The sequence below is a fragment of the Dufourea novaeangliae genome, unplaced genomic scaffold (genome assembly GCF_001272555.1).
Source record: "Dufourea novaeangliae isolate 0120121106 unplaced genomic scaffold, ASM127255v1 scaffold48, whole genome shotgun sequence".
Taxonomy (NCBI): Eukaryota; Metazoa; Arthropoda; class Insecta; order Hymenoptera; family Halictidae; genus Dufourea; species Dufourea novaeangliae.
The window spans coordinates 1,384,649-1,408,222 of record NW_015373938.1 but is presented as its reverse complement, the minus strand read 5'-3'; the positions used below and the strand labels follow the sequence as shown (position 1 = coordinate 1,408,222).

The 23,574-nt window shown below is 35.4% G+C and overlaps 1 protein-coding gene across 1 annotated transcript in view; it reads right to left on the bottom strand.

Annotated features, from left to right (window-relative positions):
• Positions 1–23,574, bottom strand: part of LOC107185505 (voltage-dependent T-type calcium channel subunit alpha-1G-like) — a 126,388-nt gene that overhangs the window by 48,217 nt on the left and 54,597 nt on the right. The window contains 4 exon segments of the mRNA XM_015573197.1: positions 685–863; positions 1,600–1,692; positions 3,274–3,449; positions 4,770–4,873. Of these exon segments, the coding sequence (XP_015428683.1) occupies positions 685–863; positions 1,600–1,692; positions 3,274–3,449; positions 4,770–4,873 (552 nt within the window).

Here is a 23,574-nt window from a genome sequence, read left to right as displayed (position 1 = left end):
ATAATGGAATCAATGGAAAAGTGTAATAGGTGTACATGGGGGAAATTTAGTAACATTTAAAATCAGTGTGTGTGGAATAAGAAATTGGACAGTGGTGAGCAAAAAAGTAGAAAACCAGAAAAATTTGAAAACTGAAAATTCAACAAATTTTTAAAATTAGGGATAGGAAAATTTTAAAAGTTTGAGAAAGTGAAACACTGGAAAATTGAAAAAATTGGAAAATTAACCAATGGGAAGTTAAATTTTAGGATCTGAAAGTTTGAAAACTTTAAAATCTGAACATTTGAAAATTTGAGAATCCGAAAATCATAGGATCTGAAAGGCCGAAACACGAGATATTGAAAATTTGAAAACTGCACGATCTGAAAATTTGAAAATTTAACAATCCGACAATTTTAGAATGTGTAAGTTTTTGAGACTTTAAAAGCGTGAGAATTCGAAAAACTTAGGGTCTGGAAATTTGAAAATTATGGAATCCAAAGATTTTAGGATTTGAGAGCATAAAATTTGAAATTTTAGTAATTTAAGAGCTGAAAATTTGAAAATTCAAGAATCCAAAAATTTTCGAATTTGAAAATTTGAAAATTGTAAGATCTAAAAATTAAGAAATTCATGGATCTTTGTGTATATACATGTATATACAACAAAAGATTTTTGTATATCAATCTCTTTTGAAATACTCACTTAACAATTTCTGCATAACACGTGGTAGGTTCCGATGTGTTCGTTGACGACGCAAGGGTTGATGTGGAATGAAACCGTGCCCGTTCCAATCGCATTCTTTCCATCTCTCTCTTTTTCGTTTCTGAGAATTGTGTTGCTATTACGACTAAGCACAGATTAATCATGAAGAACGAGCCAATCTGCAAATCAAATGTTCAATCTACAATAACGCATCCCTGACCTTGAAAAATTCCATTTTATTCACCTCAAAATTTTTATAACACTTTCTAAGCTCATGTTTCCAAAAAACTTAGTTCCAACAATTAATTAACTAAATTATAACAATTTCGCTGATTTAATTTTTTTCATCGCCTACCATTATCTACGGCTATATTGTTAGAAGACTCTCAGAAACATTCGTTCGTTGGAAATAACTTATCTTTGGCACATCAGGCGCAATTGCAGTAGAAGCTCCATTATCTTAATTACACATATAATAACAAGATGCACACATGGGAATATTAAGTAGATAAAAAGTAATTTTCAAATAGTTATACGACTATTCATTTTATTTTTAATAATTATTTGCATATATTTAACTTCTTTATCCATCATATTAAATCTACCAGTTTATTCTTGTGTTGCATTGTATGAAAATTAATAAAAATATTTTTATTATTAGACATCAATTACTGTAGTTTTATTTATTAATAGAAATAAGTAGAAAATATCAAAACGTAAAATTTTATTCAATTATCTTTGTTGACTTGTTGATTTTCTCTTTGTATTGAATAAACATTGTACACTACAATTATTTTTACAATAATGCTTTCACAAATTCGCAAAATTTGTATACTTATTGTCATTTTTATAATGATCCTTCTACTGTATACTCCCTATAAAATAAAAATCGATTACTCGTGTATTTAAACATACCACAATCAAAAGGACGAAATAAATCCAATCCCAAAAGGAGTGAGCATCCTGCACGTAATACATTATGTCTGTCCATCCCTCAAGACTAATTACCTGTGACAATTGTAAAATAATTAAATATTAAAAGATAATTACAATAATTAGCAGTAATTAAATATTTAGATGAAGCTTGTCAAATAACTCAATAGCTTTGTTCGAAAATATACCAGAAACACATACGAATAATTTATATATAATTATTATAAATTATATATACATATGTATATTGGATACAGATAACCCACGTATGACACTAATTACGTTGCGAATAAAACTTTGTGTATAAAATAATATTTAATTGAAGTAGTGCAAACCAAGCCAAAATACATAACTTTTTTATCTAGATAAAAAATTTCGAATAAAAAAAAGATAAAGAATTTGATATAGGTTATTTATTATTAAATGTACCAATGAAAACTCCACTATTGTGTTAATAAGATGGTATAATACACTACAAATTTTGTCTATTTCCCGCCCTAATTCTTTATAAAAAAACGCGTCCGGGTATTGGAGAAAAACGGCGAATATTATCGATAGAAACATTTGTTTTCAATTTTTTTTCAGAGGCAATCATTGGATTTTATAAAAAGTAACGGATCAACAACTATTACATTTATTAAAACAAGAAGGAAATTTTAATTACAGTATTAAATAGAACTTGAGAAGAATTGTCAAATGGAATAATCATGGCGCTGAAAACTTCCCACGCCAAACTTTCACCTTCACCTTTTTATTCAAATAAACTTCCAACCTTAAAACTATAGAATTATATCTAAGTAATTACCAGAAGCTAAACATTTACAAAAAAGCAATAATATTATGACTTCAGTTTGCTTTTGAATCCACCGATCGAATCTGAGGTTTTGCGTCATACTAGGATTGCCTGTGTTATGTAGTTTCTTTTCGACAAAAGCTGTGTCTACACTACATAGCATAACATATTATACAGCGAAGTTATAAAACTTATTAGGAAAAGAGGAAGATAAATGTTGTATAACATTTTTCATGTTAAGCTTCGTCTACACTATGTAGAAAAATAGTGTTACATAACAAATTGTAGTATAACCTTGCAATACAACATATTTTCATAACTTGTTACGAGATTATATATATTGTACAAGTCTATAACAAGTTTGCATACTATTTCGCATATCATTACTAATAATGGTGACACACATAATGGATAACATATAACTTGCTATATGACACAAAAAATGCTATGTAAAATTCCTATTTTTCTAACAAGTATTATAACTTCGCTATATAACGTGTTATGCTACATAGTGGAGACGCAGCTTTATATAGCATATAAGTTATGCATCCAGTTTGACACTATATTATTAATAATGAAATGTAAAATGTTATACATTCTTGTTACAGATTTGTCCAGAAGGTATACTTTTGTAACAAATTATAAAAAATATAATGTGTAACCGTGTCATATAACAATTTGTTACACAACACTATTTCGGTATGTAGTGTAGACGCAGCTTAAGAAACTTGGTTAAAAGTAAATGAATTATATTCGAGCACGTGTTTTTGGCAAAATATTCCAGAATCGGACGGGTATCCGACGATTTGGCCGGCTCGAGATCTTTCCATTTTCCGAACACGCGAGAGAAGTAGGACACTCACGAGAAATATTGCGACCCAGGCAAGACCGATATTATCGAACGATATCGTTCCTTGGAATGGATTGTTGCCCTGACCCTTGCACTCCGTGTAATAGTAATTCCAATTAACGCAGGTGTCGTTGGTGATGAACGTCGCATTATTGTTCGGCAACGCGGTGTGATTGCAAACCACGTTTCCTAAAAGCGGAGAATCAAATGAATAGCCACTGCAATGCAGCCGCATCGCCACACGTGGAAATATACATATACATACATATACAGTCCATTCAATTTCTTTCATCTGATATTTTCGTTCCATTCAAACTCGATTCATTTAATAAATTTCATTGGACATTGAATTACAGTTTAATTCATTCGGTGAACAATAGTATATTCCTGGCGTATAAATGAGTTTATTGTTCGACGAAATTTTATTTGCGAAAAGTTTATTCTAAATTTAAATTTATCAGTTAATATATTTCATTTTGATAATAAATTCATTTAACCCGTGCAATGATATCCGTGACATGGAATTTATTAAATGAGATTATTGCTCGATAAATGTTTATCGTGGACTACATTTTTTTTGTATTTAATATTAAATTATTATTCAATTTTATTGTATAATATGTTTCGTTAAACGAACCACTAAAAACTTCAGACAAGTTCTGCCTAATGTTGTAAAAACAGTTTCGAAAATTTATAAATTTCCATTTTATGAAGTACTACGGTAAAAGACCCATTTATTGCCACCTACCGAATTACTGTCATCCTAGTCTGTTTTACTTAAAATAACAAATAAACGTTGTGAAGTTATACATAAAGGAAATTCTACGAAAACTCGTTTAAATGACAAAATAAAGAAAAAAATTGGACAAAATTCGAAAAATAAAATCTAATAACCAAAATCTATGTACAACGAAACCTTAAAATAAATAACATTTCTACATTTATTCTTTCGAATTTCATTAAATTCAAAGATTATCTTAAGACCATCCTTTTCATAATGGCGGCAATCTTGGAAATGGAGCAGCGATGTTCCTAAAATTCACGTAATGATTTGAAATAGGAAGAAAAAATTAGAAAAACCTATAAACAAATCTAATAACCAGAATCTACAACGAAACCTTAAAGTAAATAACATTTCTAGATTTATTCTTTCGAATTTCATTAAACTCAAAGATCATCGTAAGACAATCCTGTTCATAATGGCGGCCATCTTGGAAACGGAACAGCGAGGGACTAACTAATCATTTTAAATACAGTAACAAATAACAAAAAAAAACACACATAGAACTTGCAAAAATTAAGTGTTTCAATTTCAATTGAATAACTTTTAAGTGAAACGAATGAATATTCCAGCCTAAGTGGCCGTTATTTTCGAATCGACGTCTGTTCTTTCTCGACACATATAGTTTCATCGATATTCCACAGGAACGGGAAGTACCGCATGTGAAGAGAGAGAGAGAGAGAGACAAAAAAAATTCTATTGTTAAGGGCATCGAAGTCTGCACTCACCGAACTTGAGCGGCGGCAAGTTGCTGCAAGAGTGCATTCCGTTGTCGTCAGGCCGCGAGCAAATGTAGTCCTGACCCTGATACTCGAAGTACTTCTCGAGATCGCTGGAAAACCAACGAGGGGGCCACGATTAAAAAGAAAAGAAAAACATCCCCGTAAAAAACACGTACGTTTCCTCGCACCTTTCACCCTTCTGTTCCTTATAATTAGGAGGTTGCGTATTGTATGCACGGATGCACCCGTCACATGCTTCGTATTATGCGTACACCGTGTATATATGCAGCGTGTTTGACGATATTACGTAAAGTTTTAATGCCTATAATGCATATATATATATATATATATATATATATATATATGTATAGTATACAATATACAGTGTGTCAGAGAAGTACATCGTGAACTCTGAAGTTGGTCTTCGGAGTCCAGGTTCCGAATGGTTCGGCGTCATGCAGAAGAAAATACGAAGGAAATAATCAGTGGGTAACATATGGTTCATTATTTATGTAGTTTGTAATTGATATACCGGGTGGGTCACTGACTATGAATATCTGAGAAAGTATAATGATGAATTTTTATGGGACACGCTGTATATTTGATTGAGATATTAGTATAGAATATATATAGGGTATCCCAGAAAGATGGCACATTTCAGAACAGACGGGTATTCCTCGTGGAAACGTGAATTGAAAAGTTCTTCGCCATTTTGCAAGCTGAGGCTTTCTATCTGACAATTAGATATTTGCAACTGAAAATTTATAGTCTTGCTTGTCGTACCTGTGAAACTTCAACTAGGAAAAAAGGAAACAAATTTTTCGATTATTGTTGATTGCGAGGAATAGGCGTGTTTCGGAATATTCCGTGTTATTAGGATACCTTGTATATTCATAATCTAGTTTTTTAATTGTTCTGCAAAATCGGTGCGGTATAGCGTCAATTAATCCGTTATATTTGACAGATTAGTGTGATATGTATTTTTTTTTTTCAGTCACATCAATTGGGACTAGAAACGCGCTTATAGAGAGAGTTGGACAAGATTCGGTAACTGCTTCCTTAACTAACCACGCATTTCTGTCTTGTTTCCTCTTGTTCATCAATATGTTACCGCATAATTTGTAAGTATTGTATAGTATAGTTGATAGAGACTTTATGGACACCCCTTATATTATAAATGCATAACCGTTCTAGCAACGCGAATTTACTAAATTCCACCGCAATTAGATAGGGACTTACTTCAAACCTTTATGTTATAACAGAAAAATTCTACTGATACGAATTCGTGACAGAGAATTTCCCAAATCTGTTTTACCAAAAAATAGATAGAAATTTTATAGGTACCCTGTATGTATTTCACAAATGCAAAAACATTCTAGTGATTCTTAATTACGATTTAAATCCATCGAATTTTTCGGTGTTGTAGGAAAAAAACGGATCGAAACTTCATAGACACCCGTTAGTAAACATTCGCAGTCTAGTGATACAAGTCGAGGCTTCAACGGGTACTGTGTCTGACATCACACACTCCTTTCTCCTTCTGGCAGTCACCGCGCCGCCGCTTCCACTTGCCGCGTAACCGAGGCGTGTGAAGTGAGCCACAGAACCGTGAAGCGACGGACTTCCGTATCGTGTGCAGTGTGCAGCAGTTGGCAGCGATCTCGTTGGTGATTTTCGGTCACGCTCAATCAAACCGTGGGCTACTGCCGATGATTGTGCTTCCGCATCTACAGTTTATTCACAGAAGTATAAATTCTCCTCGATACAATTTAATTATAATTTATGATATTTGTGAATAATTAACTTTGAATCTATTTATAAATTAACTCATAAATGTCTCAACATAAACACAATGTTAGACTTATACTGTCTTATACAATACCACAGCATATTATACAGGATGAGTCAATAAGAACTATCTAAATAACTAATGTAGCATTTTAAGGAATACATCGAATGGATACAGTTTAATTTTTTTGTATTTTTTTTTAGATATAAAGGTGATCTTGAGTTTTTTCAAGGTCAATGCATCTTTTTTTTAACGATACGTTGTTGCCAATAGAAGGACGAATTCAACGACCTATGGCATGATGGTATTAAAAAAAATGCATTGGCCTTAAAAAAAGTCAAGGTCACCTTGATATCTAAAACAAAAATAAGATATAATGAAATCAAATTGTATGTATCCAATGCGCCCCTTAAATTGTTATATGTATAATTCATTAAAACGTTTTTTGGTACAACTAATAGGTAGTTAGTTATAATATTTTAGATAGTAGTTCTTATTGACGCACCTTGTATATACAGTTATTCACAGAAGTAGTCCACCATTACTTTTTTAGTTTTACGTAAACTACATATTAGAATGAGTTGCAAATAATTTCTATTCTCCTTTGTTGAAGTTTAATTCTAATATCTTCCAATACCACCTTTTTACAAATCCCTTTCAATTGCGTTTGTGTCTTAAACTCAGTAATCATTATTAAACTTAAACGTTTCTATTATTATTATAATTCAATTGAATATAGTTTAGACGTTCGTAGCTGAAGAAATTTACGACTCAAATCATAGTGAACAAATAAAATATTACTAATCGTCATAGGAAAGTTTTCCCGTATAGCGCAACTGCAACATTCTCAGCCCAACTGTACCAGATTACTTTTTTTTCTCAAGTCACTGTTTTCCTTATATTTTCTTCTACATCACGCGAACCACACAAAACCCAAGACTTTCCTGATTCACCGTATCCATCAAGAACATACATACATACATACGTATTTATGCATATGCATGTGTGTAACGTAGATGTGCAACAATCGGTGATTAAATTTTTTTTAAAAACGCAGAAAAAATATCGAATGAAGCGACGAGAAAGGAAAATGCTAACGCTTCTTTAACACCAGAACTACCAGCATTGAATTTATATGGAATAAAATTGAGCAACATATTATATACAAGGTGTCCAGTAAGTCACTCCACCAGTTAAAAATTCAATAACGTTTACCCTCATCCGTCGCTCACATTTCCCAACTTAATTTGTCCCTAGGTATCAAATTGACACAGTGGTCAAAAATTAATATAATAAAGAAAGGCAAGCAGTTAAATTTGCAAATTCTTTAAAATAAAAGTCACAGAGCCTCAGATAAATTCACTTGCAGATGACGGAATAACATTTTTTCTTAGAAGGAAAATGTGTCAAATTGACACAAGGGGCAGACAAGAGATAATAAATACAGATATTTCATGAATACAGATAGTTAACAAAACAAAAAATGCAGTTACAGTAAATTCTCGATAACTGCTTGGAAGGATCTCTACGTTAAATGCTTCTGCTTCATCCCCACTACTGGCATATGCAGTTCATGAATTGACACAATTCATAAAACTTTCGACTATTTCGAGCTGTGTTTGAAACTATTGCGAGCGTTTATCGAAGATTTACAGTATTAGATTTGTTTTAACAATAAAGTGACTTACATGCCACCCTGTATTCGGTGCACCAAAAAGTAATCCACTACTTGCTGAAAAAACCAACATATTTTCATATGGAAACCAAGGATTTATATTGTCTCATCTATATTCGTACTGATTTCATAACACCCTGCACCATTGTTGTTCAATGACCAGTCAGAAAAATATTTTTAATTTAAAATACACCATATTATAACACAATGAAACGTGGATTACAGTAAAACTTGGATTAGTACTCGAAAATATCTACAGCATAAGCGCTCGGTGTTCATCCCCACCACTAAAGGGGATCCCCCTTGAAGCCCTTCTACGGCGAGAGCCCAAAAAACATTACAATGAACATTTTCGTATTTTTTCTTTTTTCCCATTGAAACTTTTACTAACGTATTTGTTAGATTTTTCTGATTAAAAGGGGACCAATCATTATACAATTTGAATTATATTTACCTATTGATATTGATTAAGTATCATAAATAATTAATAAGTAAATATGATCCAAATTATACCGTGTTTGGTATCATTTTCATCATAAAAAGCTCACAAATACGACAGTAAAAGTTTTATTGAAAAAAAAAACAAAAATAAAAAATCGTCATTGTTGCATGTCACAGTTCATCTTTCTGTTTCACTCACTGGTCCTTTTCTACGTTCAACATTGATTCTATATTTAGAATCAATTCCTCTATTTAGTAATTACCCGGGCTCCAGTCCCAATTTTCGGACACTAATCCAGGTTTTACTGTACTTACGAGTACACCTAACATAATATGTATAATATAGAGACATTCCACCAATTTTCAAGAAAAAGTATTTTTAGAGAAGCATCCCCGAGGAATCGGGTCAATGTTTTTCATCAACAAAATGTGTACGATAAACTAAAAAGCAGTATAAATTCTGATAGTGAAGCCTTTACGATTTCAAAAATTCTAAAACAAGAAATCTGAGGTCCGCCATTTTGACGGATTCGGTAGTTCTAACGTTAAGTGCGGTGGCGCGAACGCAAGAAAATACAAACGCTCATCTTTGGGCGTTCGAGTGTCGCTCTTATCGGCCCGCTATTCATCCCCCGTCGTGTGATGTTGCGCGACCGCTGAACAATGTCGGTCCCAGCGACAAAAACGTTTAATAGAGAGATGCGCCCGATACGCCCACGTATTTGTACAACAAGCTTGTTACCGCGACCCGCCGTCCACCATTGTCTCTCGTAATTATCGTGTCGTTCCGACACCCAACCGCCATTTTTCTTTCCGTCCGCTGTTGACGATCGTTCCGTAGATTCTACATTCAAATTGCATTGAAAATTTTCTTATTGTATTTTAAATACACAACTGATTTCTTCCGTTAGAGTTTTAATTTTTTCATACTCTTTAAAAAGATACGGTTTTGTATTGATTTTATTCTATACATAGAATACTGTCACAGTAAATCTTCGATTAACGCTCGAAAGCTTGCCCTCGCTTTGGAGCAGTTATTACAGAGGTGACACAATTTCTGCACTTTGTGAATTGTGTCGATTCGTGAACTGCATTTTTAGCTGAGCCCCAGTACATAGGAAGAATGAAGCACAAGAATTTAACGTAGAGGATCCTTCGAGCAGTTACCGAGAATTTACTCTATTTTCCGAATTAGGTTATAGTAAATAAAGACAGTGGGGGGTAATCGATAAATAAACCTAATTATTTGAAAATCATTTGTTTTTTGTAATAACATTTTTGCAAATAATACTATCTTATTCACGGACTCGAAATTTTGCCAAATATATTTTTGCGATATCTCAAATAGTCCGACCGATAATTATTTCCGTCCGATTAATAACACTTTCAATTAAATAAAATATGATTTTTACATAAACAATAGTTATATCTTCGACAAATTCAAAATATTGTATCGTGTCATATAAATACGTGTTGAGCAAATTTTACAATTACAATCACGTCATTCAGAACACCCGGTATATACGATACATAAAATAAATCCAATTCCCGTTGACAAGCCACGAAGCCGAACGCAATAAATCGAAATGTTGAAATTTATTTACGTGCACCTAAATTGAAACGGCCAATTATTTAACATCAATCACATGACCAAGTATTCCATTAAATGTCACCGGAATCACCGTGTGTTTCTAATTCGCAGAGTGAAACCATGCAAAACCAGTGTTCCAGTTCAGGAGGCTAGTGTCTAAAACACCCTAAGCACCGAGCTTTCTCTAACACAGTGAACGCGCGCATTGAATCCCCTATTATAGCATCGGCAACGGAGTCCACGTGCACCAATCAATCTACCCCTAAAGTAGCGAGCAACTAAATGGGCGTCTACAAGGCTAACGCTTCCACCCTCCCCACTGGGTAGTTTAATTCATTACCGAGACCACGTGACTAAGAACGGGAAAGGGAAGGCACGGAAGTGTCTCTCTTCGATTTTGATGGAACTTCGTATGTCTGTTAAGCAGTTAAAAATAAAGGAAACATATTTTTTTTTATCGGCTGATACGCGACTTTAAGGGGTGAAACCATCCCTCGAAGTTTTCGTCCAAAATTTTGTTATCATAAACAAATTATATTTTGGACAATTTGTTAACACTATTGTTATTCTACATAAAAAACCGCAAACCTCGTCCATTAAAAGTTTTCATGTATCTCATCTGGTTTTGGAGATAATACTTTCGGGTCGAAACTTCGAGAGGTGGTTTCACCCCTTAAAGTCGCGTTCCAGCCGATAAAAAAAAATATGTATCCTTTATTTTTGACTGCTTAACAGATATACGAAATTTCGTCAAAATCGGAGGGGGACACTTCCGTGCCTTCCCTTGTAAGAACATCAATGTGCACATGATCGGAAAACGGTGTGTGCACCACGTGGTCAAGATCGTCGGAGACCACGTATAATCGTAAACAGTAGTCTACGTGGTCAAGAACAGGAGGGGCTAAGTGGCTAAGAAGGATAGAAACTATGTGATCATGAACAGTGGACCACTAGATCGAGATCAACAGGAAATGGACACCATGTGATCGTGAAAAGTGAGGACCACGTGATGATCACAATGTGATCCAAACCTGCAGAGACCATGTGATTCAACCTAGTGCTGTTCACAAGTAGAGCCACTCATAAAACTTTAGTTCCACTCCACGTGGAACTAACGTTTCTCCCATTGTAAGAAACGGTAATTATTTGCAGTATATTGGAAACTAGGGAACCATAACAAAAAAGAGGACAGTACCATAGGACCAAGATCCCCAGTGAAAAACTGACCAGTCAGAGAAAGTAAGATCGTGGGGCCAAGTCACACTTATTCGATCCCCAATCACCTAATCTCGACAGAGCCAGGCACCTTAGCCTACCAAGAACAATATAGTCTCATGATGGCTGAATCTCTCACTCACTTTTTTGACCCTCTATTCTCTTATGGCTTTGACTCTGGAATTGACCACAGATCCCCCATTCTCTTATGGCTTTGACTCTGGTATTGGTCTTGACCTTACTCTTCACCTTGCTCTGGGCTCTACTCGTGAGACATAAGAGCTGTTTTTGCTTCCAAGAGTCGAACGTCCCTAGTCTGAAGTTTGGAAACTTTCCCAACTTTATCTCTAGGAACTATAGGAACTAGTGTTCCCCTATTGCATAGGTGTCCATTTATGACATTGTAGATGCCACAAGCCCTACCTATAGACAGCATTAAGTAAGGCTATATGCATGTAGCTATCTCTATGATTTGTCTAAGCTATTAATCTCAGATTTGGTATACAATACAGAAGAGTAAGGGAAGTTGCTGAACCTTATAGACGCATATTCAGTTGCTCTTTGCTTCGATGCAGGTGCCCCTTACTATTAACGCAAGATGAGACTATTTGTGCGCTCGCAATTTGTGCTGATCGTGCTTTCACCTTTGAAAAACAGCTACTCGAACAGCCTAAACAAAACTCTCATTGCATCGTATGCATGAACAGGTGCGAGTGCTGAACTGTCCGTGATCGTGCGATTGTGCTGGTCGTATTTGATCAGTTATACAGGGTGGGCAAAAAGTGGCTATTTATATTTTTGAACAAAAACGTTGCTCGTGCTATACAATAAACTAACGTGTGAATAAATTATGTTGCATTTTCGATTAATTTTTTGTTTCATACGAAGTCTCAGTCCAAGCCTAGTTGTACCACGAGTTTTTGCCCACCGTGTATATATTCGGATCTTTATGAAACTAGCAAATTCTCTTGATTGTGATTTTTTTTCATCCCGCCATGGATGACAGAAACTGACAAAATATGAAATATACTTGTCGTCGATGCATTTTATCGATGAAAGGACAGAATTGCTGCTACGTTCCAATGAAAATAATCCTGGAGATTACCATCAGATAAAGGGAACGTTTCGTTTGGTTAGTATAGCTGACTACTATAATATTATGTTAGATTGTACAATTTTACTAACTAAGTCTGAGAGTACCATAATAAAGTGGCTGGATCACGTGACAGATCAAATAGAGTATAGCTACGTTTGGTCACGTGACCTACAAAGTCGCAGCCATTATTTCTAACCTCTAACTACAAGACTGATGTTCCGTTCCAGGTGCCATTCTAATCAGAACCCACCAGTGACCACCTTTCGTAGCTTGTAATAGTGTCTACAGGATGTTTCCTTTATTATATTCGTCTAAATTATTATTTTCATAATATCGAGGATATGAGAAAATGACTAAAAAAAAGTTACGTCGTTCAAGGACCACGATGACGTCTTTTTTTCTCAACCACTTTTTTCATATCTTCAATTGTGGAGAAAATAATTTGGATGTTCAAAATTAACAGGACACCCGGTGTAAGTATTGTATTCTTCGACGTACCCGCACTGCAAAAAAGCTTGTTCAAACTACTATTGTTGGACGAGAGTGACTGAAGAAAGAGGCTCTTCGGCGCGAGAAATGCGTCATTAATCACTTCCTACCGACTAAAAAATTAATCACGCCCACGATAATGTCTGCATTGTCTTAAGAAAATGGCGACACTCCGCTAATTAAACATTTTGCATCATTTTTACTAACTCATGTTCACATAACATTGTCGAGGTAGTATTAATTCTGAAATTTCAGAAATTTATATAATACAGTAGAGCCTTCCGTATCCGAACACCCGTTAGCTGAATACTTTATTAATCGAACGTTCTGTTATCCGAAGCTTTTACTATCCGAAAGTTCTACTATCCACACGTTCCATTTTCCGAACGTTCTTTTATCGTAATGTTCTCGTATCCGAACGTTCTGTTATCCAAATGTTCTATTATCCGAACGTTCTGTTATCCTAATGTTCTACTGCCTGAACGTTCCGTTATCCTAATTTTTTACTATCCGAACGTACTGTCATCCTAATATTCTACTATCCGAATCTGCTATTATCCTAATATTCTACTATCCGAACCTGCTATTATTCTAATATTCTACTATTCGAACATTCTATTCTCCTAATGTTCTACTACCCGAACGTACTGTTATCCTAATGTTCTACTTCAATTTTGTTATCTATAATATTTAAACAAAGCATCAATGTTCTTGACCTCTGTTTAAATAAACAAAGTTTCGTATCAGGAAAGTGATTGTTCTATTATCCGAACACTTATGTATGTCTATTAGTTCGGATACGGAAGACTCTACTCTACTCACAGACTAGAGGTTGAGAGATTAAGAATTTTGCACTCGATTCTATTGAATTATACTGTTTGAGAGGAGCACATGGAAGTATATGGTCGTCTCCTCTTGACACAATTCTCGGTCCGTGTGCAGCATCAACCGCCTTGGGTATTTCGGACTCGAGGAGTGTCTGCCGGAAGGAGGAAAGCTGGCTCGTGTAACGTAAATCAATGGGACCGAAAGGAAATTGGTCTCTGTAAAAGGGAGTAAATTCCATTTATTTTCAGACGCCGCGCAAACGTTACTATTCCCGGCGTCAACTTACGTAGTTGGCGGTTCACGGTCAATTCGTTGTTAGTAGTAACTTCACGAACCACCATTTTTCTTGTACTATTGCTCATAAATGTAATATACAAATAAGATGTCAATACGAGAATAAATTATGATTTTAAATACCAAGTGACGTATAATATTTGAAATAAACAGATGATGAAGTTACGTTAGATAGTTTACTTGTATTACCTCACATTCAATCCATTCATTGTTCATGGGTCGAGAATAAAAGATATTATTACCCATTTAATAAACATATTTTTAACAATTTCACTGAACCCTCTAAAACTATACAATAAAATTGTTGGAACCTAGATTTTTAAATATATTTATAAATAAACGGATTTTTAACAATTTCATTGCAGAGTTTCACAAATTATAAAAAATCATAAAATTTTCGTTGCAAATGTTTTTTTATATCTACTACAATTTTTAAGTACAATTTACAGGAAAATAGGCAAATACACATTAAACTTTGAGGGCTGTTTTCAACGCAAAAAACCAAAGAGGTAGCAAAAAAGAGAAATTGCCCGCTACTACTGTTGAGGACTTTCACAAACCTGCGAAGTGTAACAAAAAAATGTTTAAGAGACCTTGAACGACCAACTATATTGACGCCAAAAATCAGCAACTATTCGAATTCTCTCAATTATTTAGTCAAACTCGTAAAATTAACAAAAATCACAACCGTAAAATGTCCTTGAAAAAATGACTTTTTTAATTAAAATCAGAAACTCTTGGAACAAATCATCATACCATACGTATCATATTACTAAAGATCCACAATATATTGCCAATTGTTGCTGACAACTGATGACAAATTCAGGATTTGGCAAAAAAATGAAGTCGACAACCCGTACTCATGAATTCCGGAACCGTTTGGTCCGACTCGATGCGTCTCGAGTCCATCACTATAAGTCACGTCATATTACTGAAGACAATACAAAAAATTACCAATTTTTACTGGAAACGGATGACAAGTTCAGAATTTTCAAACCAATTATTCCTCGCGTTCCTATGACCGGGTCACCGGTGACCAATCGGTAAACCACAATTATCGAACTTTTCATAGATCTATCAAACGAATATTTCGAGATTTTGCTATGGTTCACGATTGACCCAATCGCCGTCATTGGTGGTTCGTACTCTAGGGGTTAAATTAAGGGGGAAATTTAATATTATAGAAACGAGAAAGTAGTGCAATAATCAAACACACTATAGTATCAGCTACTGAATAGCTATTTATTACAATATTTTAAAAAATGTTATCTCATCTAGGGTGGTCTAAAAATCAATCCTCGCGATTTTTCAGGCAGATAGAAATGTTTCGAACAAAAATTGATCACCTTCCTATCGACTACAAATTGCAATACGTCGAATTCAAAAAAAGTTTTTTTTTAATAAAAAGTCAAGGCCACGTTGAGAAGAATTGAATGATCGTGTATACTATGACCTTGAGGTGACCTTGAACTGAGAAGTCGCCACGAATCTGTGGCCACAATATTTGCACCATACCCAACAATAGAAACCAATAGGTTCCTCAATAATGTAATAACAGACAATAATCTACAGAAGGGTACTCATTTGTGTACGTTCATTTGTTTCCAATCTAAATTATGTACCGTGAATGAAATCGAGAATTGTGCAAATATTGTGGCGGCAGATTCGTGACGATTTCTCAGTTCAAGGTCACTTCAACAGTTTGACATCGCCTATAACGTTTCGCAGTCAAAAATACGTAGCACCATTTACAAAAAGTCAAGGTGACCTTGAGTTTTCATTCAACAATACTTTTCCTTAAATTTGCAATATTGCAATTTGTAATCAATAGGAAGGTGATCAACTTTTGTTCGAAACATTTTTCCATCTGACTATCGAAACTCCCGGAAAGATTGTGGGCAGTTTTAGACCACCCTGTATATAGAAGTCTGTGACTAAAACCGACGTCAAACTGTACGAAAACTCGTCTGTTTCAATTCAATTCGGGGAACCTTCGTGACAAACCGTGTGTTGTATTAGAGTCGCCTGGACAGAAATCCAGGGTACGCTCGGTCATATATCCGAAATTGTTATTCACAACGTCGAGGGGCCGAGGAGGGGGGGCAGTCTATCCGTAGCGTATATTCGAAATCCCATTTATTTTCCCCGACGCTTTTGTTCCTCCGTCGTCCTCTGTTCGCGCTGGTCATTCAACCACGCGAACAATAGCAAACGCTCGCTCCAAGGTGCGACGAGATGAAGTTTATTTGAAAAGATCCAAAGAGAGTTCAGCTCACGGACTTCCGTGGTGGTTTAGACACGGGCCAGCGATTCACTAAATTTCACCGGATAAATAGATCTTCTTGATCCTAGCTATCGATATGGAATAATCGGTCCTTAATATGACGATCGGGAGAAAATAATGAAAGGGGGTAAAAAAAAGTGGGGGGCCACGAAGAACGAGGAGCCGATCCAGGCGCTTGTTAGGCGCGCGCCGGCGATTACAGTTTACATACGTTCAGGCGGGCTATTTTCGACCGTTTATCGACTTCTGCGCCGACGGTTACACGTTCCGTCGGTTTCGCGGCAGCGAATTCTCCGCGGCTGGAACATTGTCGAAGCTCACCCCGCGACGGAACGGATGCGTCCACTACGTGACCGTTCCGCCGTGTGCTGCATGCTTTTCGTCGGGTCGTGGATCACGACCTTGTAGCGATGGACTCGATACGTGTCGAGTCGGAACAAACGGTGCTGGAATTTCCGAGTAGCAGTCCGTCGTTTTACAGACTCCTCTCGATTATCGTCTGGCTTGTTCTAAACGGTTCTTGTCCACGCATTGTCCCCGCTACTGGGAGGGGGGCGTGGAACCTGACAAGCGCATACTTTGTTGCCCCTCCGCTTTTATTGCCGAGGCTTGGTCTTCAGACACAAAAACGAATTTACGAGGGTCTGAAACATTTCTCCGTATAAGACCCTACAATAATGTCACGGCGCGGGCACGAGTTCCAGTTCGATAATCGAAACGAGTCTGTAGTTCTTAAATGTTCTATCTCTACTAGTTTTTAAACAACTAGTTCTAAATTTTTTTGAAAAATAAAGATAATATAATTTAGAAATCGGGCGATGAGTTGTTGAGTTAACCCTTGAGTACGAACCGTCAAAGACGGCGGCTGGGTCAATCGTGACCCATAGTACAATCTTGAAATATTTGGTTCGTAGATCTACAAAAAGTTTGATAACTGTGGATTACAGATGAATCACCGGTGACCTCGCTATAGTCACGTGAGTGATCATTGATTCGAAAGCTCTCAACTTGTCATCGGTTTTCAGTAAAAATTTCCTGAACATTTTTTTGCAGCATGTAGCCGATTAAAAACTGATCAACTTTTGTTTCAAACATTTTTCGTCAGATCACACCGGAAGTGCTTGAAAAATCGTGGTAAGTGTTCCGTGGAACACCCTGTATACTTAGTGGTTGGAATGTTTGTGATGAGTCTGGGAACAGCTCTGATACATCGTTTTCAGGATGGCGGACAGTGACGCAGGTTAAGTCTTTCGAAAGTTTGCAAATTGTTTCAGTCTTTTGTCGTCTGTTTCAAGGTAAGGGACTTATGGAAAGTCGTGAAGCGTAAGGTTTCGACTGTCTTTCTGTCCGCCATTTTGAAAAGGAAGTATTACTGATGTTTCTAGACCATATGAAATCGTTATCCACGGTATATTTCCTCGAGAAGATACAGTTTTGTGTCATTTACAATAAAAATCGTTAATGTCTTATATGAAATTGTAATTTTAATTTATATTTGATGAGTTTTAGATCAAACCGTATTTCAGGGTCGTAAAACAGAAGGTTTCAAAATATTATGCAACACACTTTTTACCTTCCTCTTGAATTCGAGGAAGAAGAAACAGTAGGTAGAAGCTAAATTAGAACAAGACGACGACGAATCAAGTTCTAAGAAACTTTTTAAACCGGAAAAATCGTGCCGACTAGTGAGACAGAAAATTTCGCCTGCCATTTGGAAAAAGGAGTATCAAAGATATTTCCGGGGATTGTAAAATACTTATTCACAACATATATTTTCTCGCAAATCCATTTCGTATGATTCACGTAAAAAACCATTAAAATCATACGAAAAATTTCTATTATGATTGTGTGTTCAGATAAATTTATGGTCGAACCGTGTGAAGTATTTTGCACGGAGATCGCAAAAATTTTGGTCAAAGGTCGAAGGAATGGCAATAGGAATGGCGACAGACAAACAAGATCAGCATGTAAATAGTTCCATAGAGAAAGGCGAAGTCACGTGTGACGTGTGAAGACAGTAACACGATAGCGAGATGAAGAAGAATAGAGAACATCGATACGTGCATCGAAAGGATTCGAGATAGAATCGAAGATGCCGGCGAGACACGAGAAAAGACACATTCGAGCACGACACCGTGCCAAGAACACGTAAAGAAGTCTCTGAAAAAGGTTCCTGGCGTTCACATTCCTGTTGCATTGTTGTTGGCCCTCTACAGAACGTTTCACAACATGTGAACATAACCTCAAAAATGAATCAGAGAAACAGGGAAAAAATTCACAAAAACGTTTGACTCTTATTCTCGAATCGTAGTGATTCTTTATACTTAAAAATTTTCCGTTACAAAATCAGTTAACGTATTTTTCACTGTATTTCTATAAACGTTATCTTGCCATAATTTTTGTAACGGGAATTTTTTTAAATATAAAAATATTTGTGATTTGAGAATAAACGAGGTAAGACAAACGTTTATATGAATTTTTGTGTACATTGTGTGTATCTATTTCATTTCCTAGATTATGTACATATCTTATGAAACACAGTACATATACACGAAGTGTTTACTTCAAATCGATTCACAAAAATATGGTTCAAATTGTCAGCGATGGTGAGGAATATTTTTTATAGAAATTAGTACCTTTCCATGTTTATGCAGTGGACGTTCTTTGTAGGTGCAACTGTTTCAAAAATTAAAAATTCCAATTTATTTTAGTAAAGTTGGAGAGGGGTCTAAATTTAATATAAGATTTACGAAGTAAGTAGGACCTCCTGTATTCGAAAATCGATTATTCGAATACCCTAATATCCGAATGTTCTGTCATCCGAGCGTTCTACTTTCCGAACGTTCTACTATCCGAACGTTCTACTATCCGAACGTTCTGTTATCCTAATGTTCTACTATCCAAATTTTCTATAATCCGAATGTTCTATTATCCGAACTTTCTGTTATTAGAACTTCTACACCGTTACTTGTATTCAAAAATTTCAGTTATTGGGCAGCGAAAAAGATATAGAATCTATAAATATTTCACCAAACTGTCAATTTCCTTGACCTCTATTTAAGGAAATGAAGTTTAGTATCAGAAAAGTGATTATTCTATTATCTGAAAATCTAAAAATTCCTTTATCCGAATACTTATGTCTCACTATATCAGTTCGGATACGAAAGGTTCCACTCTATTAAACTTCTGTTGGTAAAAAAAATAATTTTCCTTCACTCTAGAGGAGGAATTTCAATTACTACGTTCCTTCTACGAATCACGATATACATATTTATACATGGGGTGGATAAACTCAACATTTAACAGAGGCATTGCGGGGAGCCTCTTTAAGCCCCGGAGCTTATCTTGGACTGCGCTGTATGAGATAAATATTAATTTGTCGTAGATAAACACGAGAAGCACGACGAGAGAAGGAACCGTATATCGCCCAACGTGCGGCAGAAAGCCGCAAAGCCGATTATACTTCTAAAAAAGTACTGCACTAATTAGCGAACAGAGCTTTCGCAAACGACCTTGACAAATTAATCACACGTAACAATTCAAAAAAATTACTTCTGTTCTAACTTTTGTAACTATTTCCACTGACTTTCATTTTAACGAAAACTAATTTGAGATTGTTCTGTTATTATTAGTATTAACTATTAATCACACGTAACAATTACTCATGTTCTAAATTATTAACTATTTTTACTAACTTTCATTTTAATGCAAATTAATTAAAATTATTTCGCAGTGTTTCTTAAAGTTTAGTGGAATCTCATTTTGTTTTTTTTTTCTTCAAAAAACGTAAAATATAGTTGTTAAAATCGATATCTAAATCAATATTGCTAACAGACACCAGGAACATTTCGAGTAATTTTTTATTTCCATAACATTTAATCCATCAATACATTACAGCCTCCCATATCCGAACCAATAAGGAGACATAAGTGTTCGGATAGTAGAATGTTCGGATATTAGAGTGTTCGGATACGCGGAGCTCTACTGTACATACATTAGACATTTTTTCGTAATGAAATATAATAAATTTCTATCAGTTATACTTTATCATTTTAATACATTTAACGTGTACCGTCACATCTTCGTTTACCCTGCTTCTAATAGTACTCTCACAAGAAATATTTATGCATGTACAAGACTAACCAAGGGAAACCCACGAACGATGATTCGCGGATTGAAATGAAACTTATAGAATGTTTCAAGAGAAGAATAAGGATGTGTTTCCTTCATATCCAATCGTCCTTTACGTGTGTGAAAACTAACCTCAAACTCAAATATTTTATCAAATAACGCCTAAAGTACAAGAGATACAGAAAAATGTTTCAAACAAAAGTTTATCGGTACAATAAACGCTATAAACCCCCGTTAACAAAATTTGGAAAAAAATATTTTTTCTTCAAAAAAGATTTTAGAAAACATCTTTTCATAATTTCGTTACGCCGTGTTTATAGTGCTTATTATGCCATTAAACTTTCGTTCAAAACATTTTCTTCCATCTTCTGTACTTTAAGTATTATACATCGAGAAAGTGACAGCGCCTACTTAACTTTGAGGTTAGTTTTCCCGCCCCCAAAGGGCGATTGACTAACGAATCTCTATTCCGTATTCTCGATCTGAACCGTGATTGGACAGTAATCTGAGAAAATTAAAATAATGTTGAGCCACACACTCGAACCAAGCAAAGAGTCCACTGTACACAACCCTCCTGCACCGAAATCATCCCGTTCCCAAAGGCAAACATTCCCTCGTACATCGATACACAATTTCCACCGACATCATAGTGGATCGATGGAAAGGAAACACCCCGTATATACACAATAGAGGGTCACGGGCGGTGCGGTGGGCTGCGTTGCGGCCGCCAGCAGTGTCAGCTCATAACACGAGCACACAAAACGTTGGCATACGGACAGGTCAAACCCAGAGGACATGGTAAAATACCGTTTCGAAGTGGACAAGCCTCCTGTCCCGTTGCATATTCGTCCTAGAGATCACTAAACTATCCTATATGACTTAAACATTATTACTGAATCATTAAAAAATGACGACTGAAAGGAATAAGTATTTGGAAAAATATTATTTTTATCGAGATAAAGAAAAATTCGTTTCAAGTATGCAAGGTGAGACCCACTTGAAGTGGTAAACGTAGAATTATCTTCTTAACTATTTTGGTATGAACAAAAAACTTATTAAGCAGAATTCGTTGGGTTTTAAGGGGGAACACCTTGGTGGTGGTTACAAATCTTATTTACAGTAAATCCTCGATGATTGTCCGAAGGCTTCTCGGCACTGAGCCTTTATTCTAAATAACTGTTATGAAGAACCGAAATTTCAGAGCATATCAGTTTCAGTTGTGGTTCTTGTATCAGCTGCCATATTAGTTCTATTCCCGTTATTTTTTGTAAATGCGCTAAAAAATTGAAAATAATTTCTATTTTCATTATTTATACAGAAATGCAACAACGGTTAAGAAAGCTTATTGACTCTTGCTAAATAGCATATGGAATACATTGCAACCTTTTGGGATCTGACGGAAAATTAAAAATGCAATATATATTGCAAAAAAAGTATACCACCAAGATGTTCCCCCTTGAAACCAAACAAACTTTGTAAATAGTTAAGAAGAATAGTTTAGAAGATAATTGTGCGTGTACCACTTCAAATAGGTATCACCCTGTATAGAATAACCAGACTTAAGAATTAATGGAGAAGTAAGATTCCTGAGAATCATGAATTCGAAGACATAATTTATACGATAGTTTAGTATTCTAGGGTTTACTTAAGGTTTTTCTTAAGGCCGAGCCCCCGTTAGAGATGTGCGATATTGCTTCCAATATCAATAATGCTAATCGATGTTTAGTTTTTCGTTAAATATCGATACATGATAAATATTGTTCAAAAAGTATCGACACGAAAATCCTATAAATTTACCAATCAAAAAATAAGCTGCATATATTCAAGAGATTGTCATTTTGGATCAAGAAAAATTTTAAAAAATTAAAATTTTTGCATAGTATGAAGTAATTATTTTACTTAAATTAAATAATATCGATAAATCGATAGGTAAATAGCGATATGTCGATAGGTAAATATCGATACATCGATAGGCGAATATCGATACATCGATCAGCAAATATCGATATGTAGAGTTATCGATCAATATCGCCCATCACTAGCCCCTGTCCCTTAACCAATCAGACCATCCCCCATCAGCGTCGAACGACAATTTTCCCACTATTTGGAATCGGTTCGAAATAGTATTTTATTCACCTCTCATATACATACAATATCATGTGACATGCTTCTATGTATGTTGCGTGAGACACACTATATAATAATAATAATGCACACATCTGTACACTCGCGCAATGATCAAGAGAACATACAGATAGAGAGAGATATATGTATAGAGATAGAAATAGAGAGAAAGAGAGATATGTACATATGCACGCGACGTATGCATGTATATACATGAATATGCACACACTGATGCACGTCTAGATCCGTGTCTCTATGCAGATTTAGTTGTGGTAGTTAGAGATACATATGCACAGCACATTGTTCTCTACTAGAGCTTACTAAATGCGTGATCGAACCGAGTACTCGTCCGAGAGTAACCTGCAACAGCGAAACAATAGCCTGTCACTGCCCCCTACGGTCATGTGTACACTTACGTCTATGGGTTTTAGCATTTTTTTTTCTTTTTTGTGTTTGATCATCGGATGAGAGAGGATGAACTAACCCTATTTACCGTGTTAAGAGTTTTTTTTTTTTGGTTGAAATAAAGTTCCGACGAAAACAATCTACAATTGATCAAAAATGTAAACAGTACATCTACGATCAGTGTTCGAAGGATTCCAGGTGTAATGCTGACTTTTGAATGAGATTCAGTCCAGTGGTAGGGCTTGGAATTCCGAAGCCAAGGATATTTATTTCCACTGCGTACGGCCATTAATTCATAACATATTTGATGTTAAGTATCGAGGAGCCTTCGAACACTCATCGAGTAATTACTGTATTCGGCCATCATGGGCATTAAACGAATTTCGCGTGGAGTTGTAGGTTAGCAAATTGAAAAACTATATCCAAAATCTATTTTTAATGAACATTTA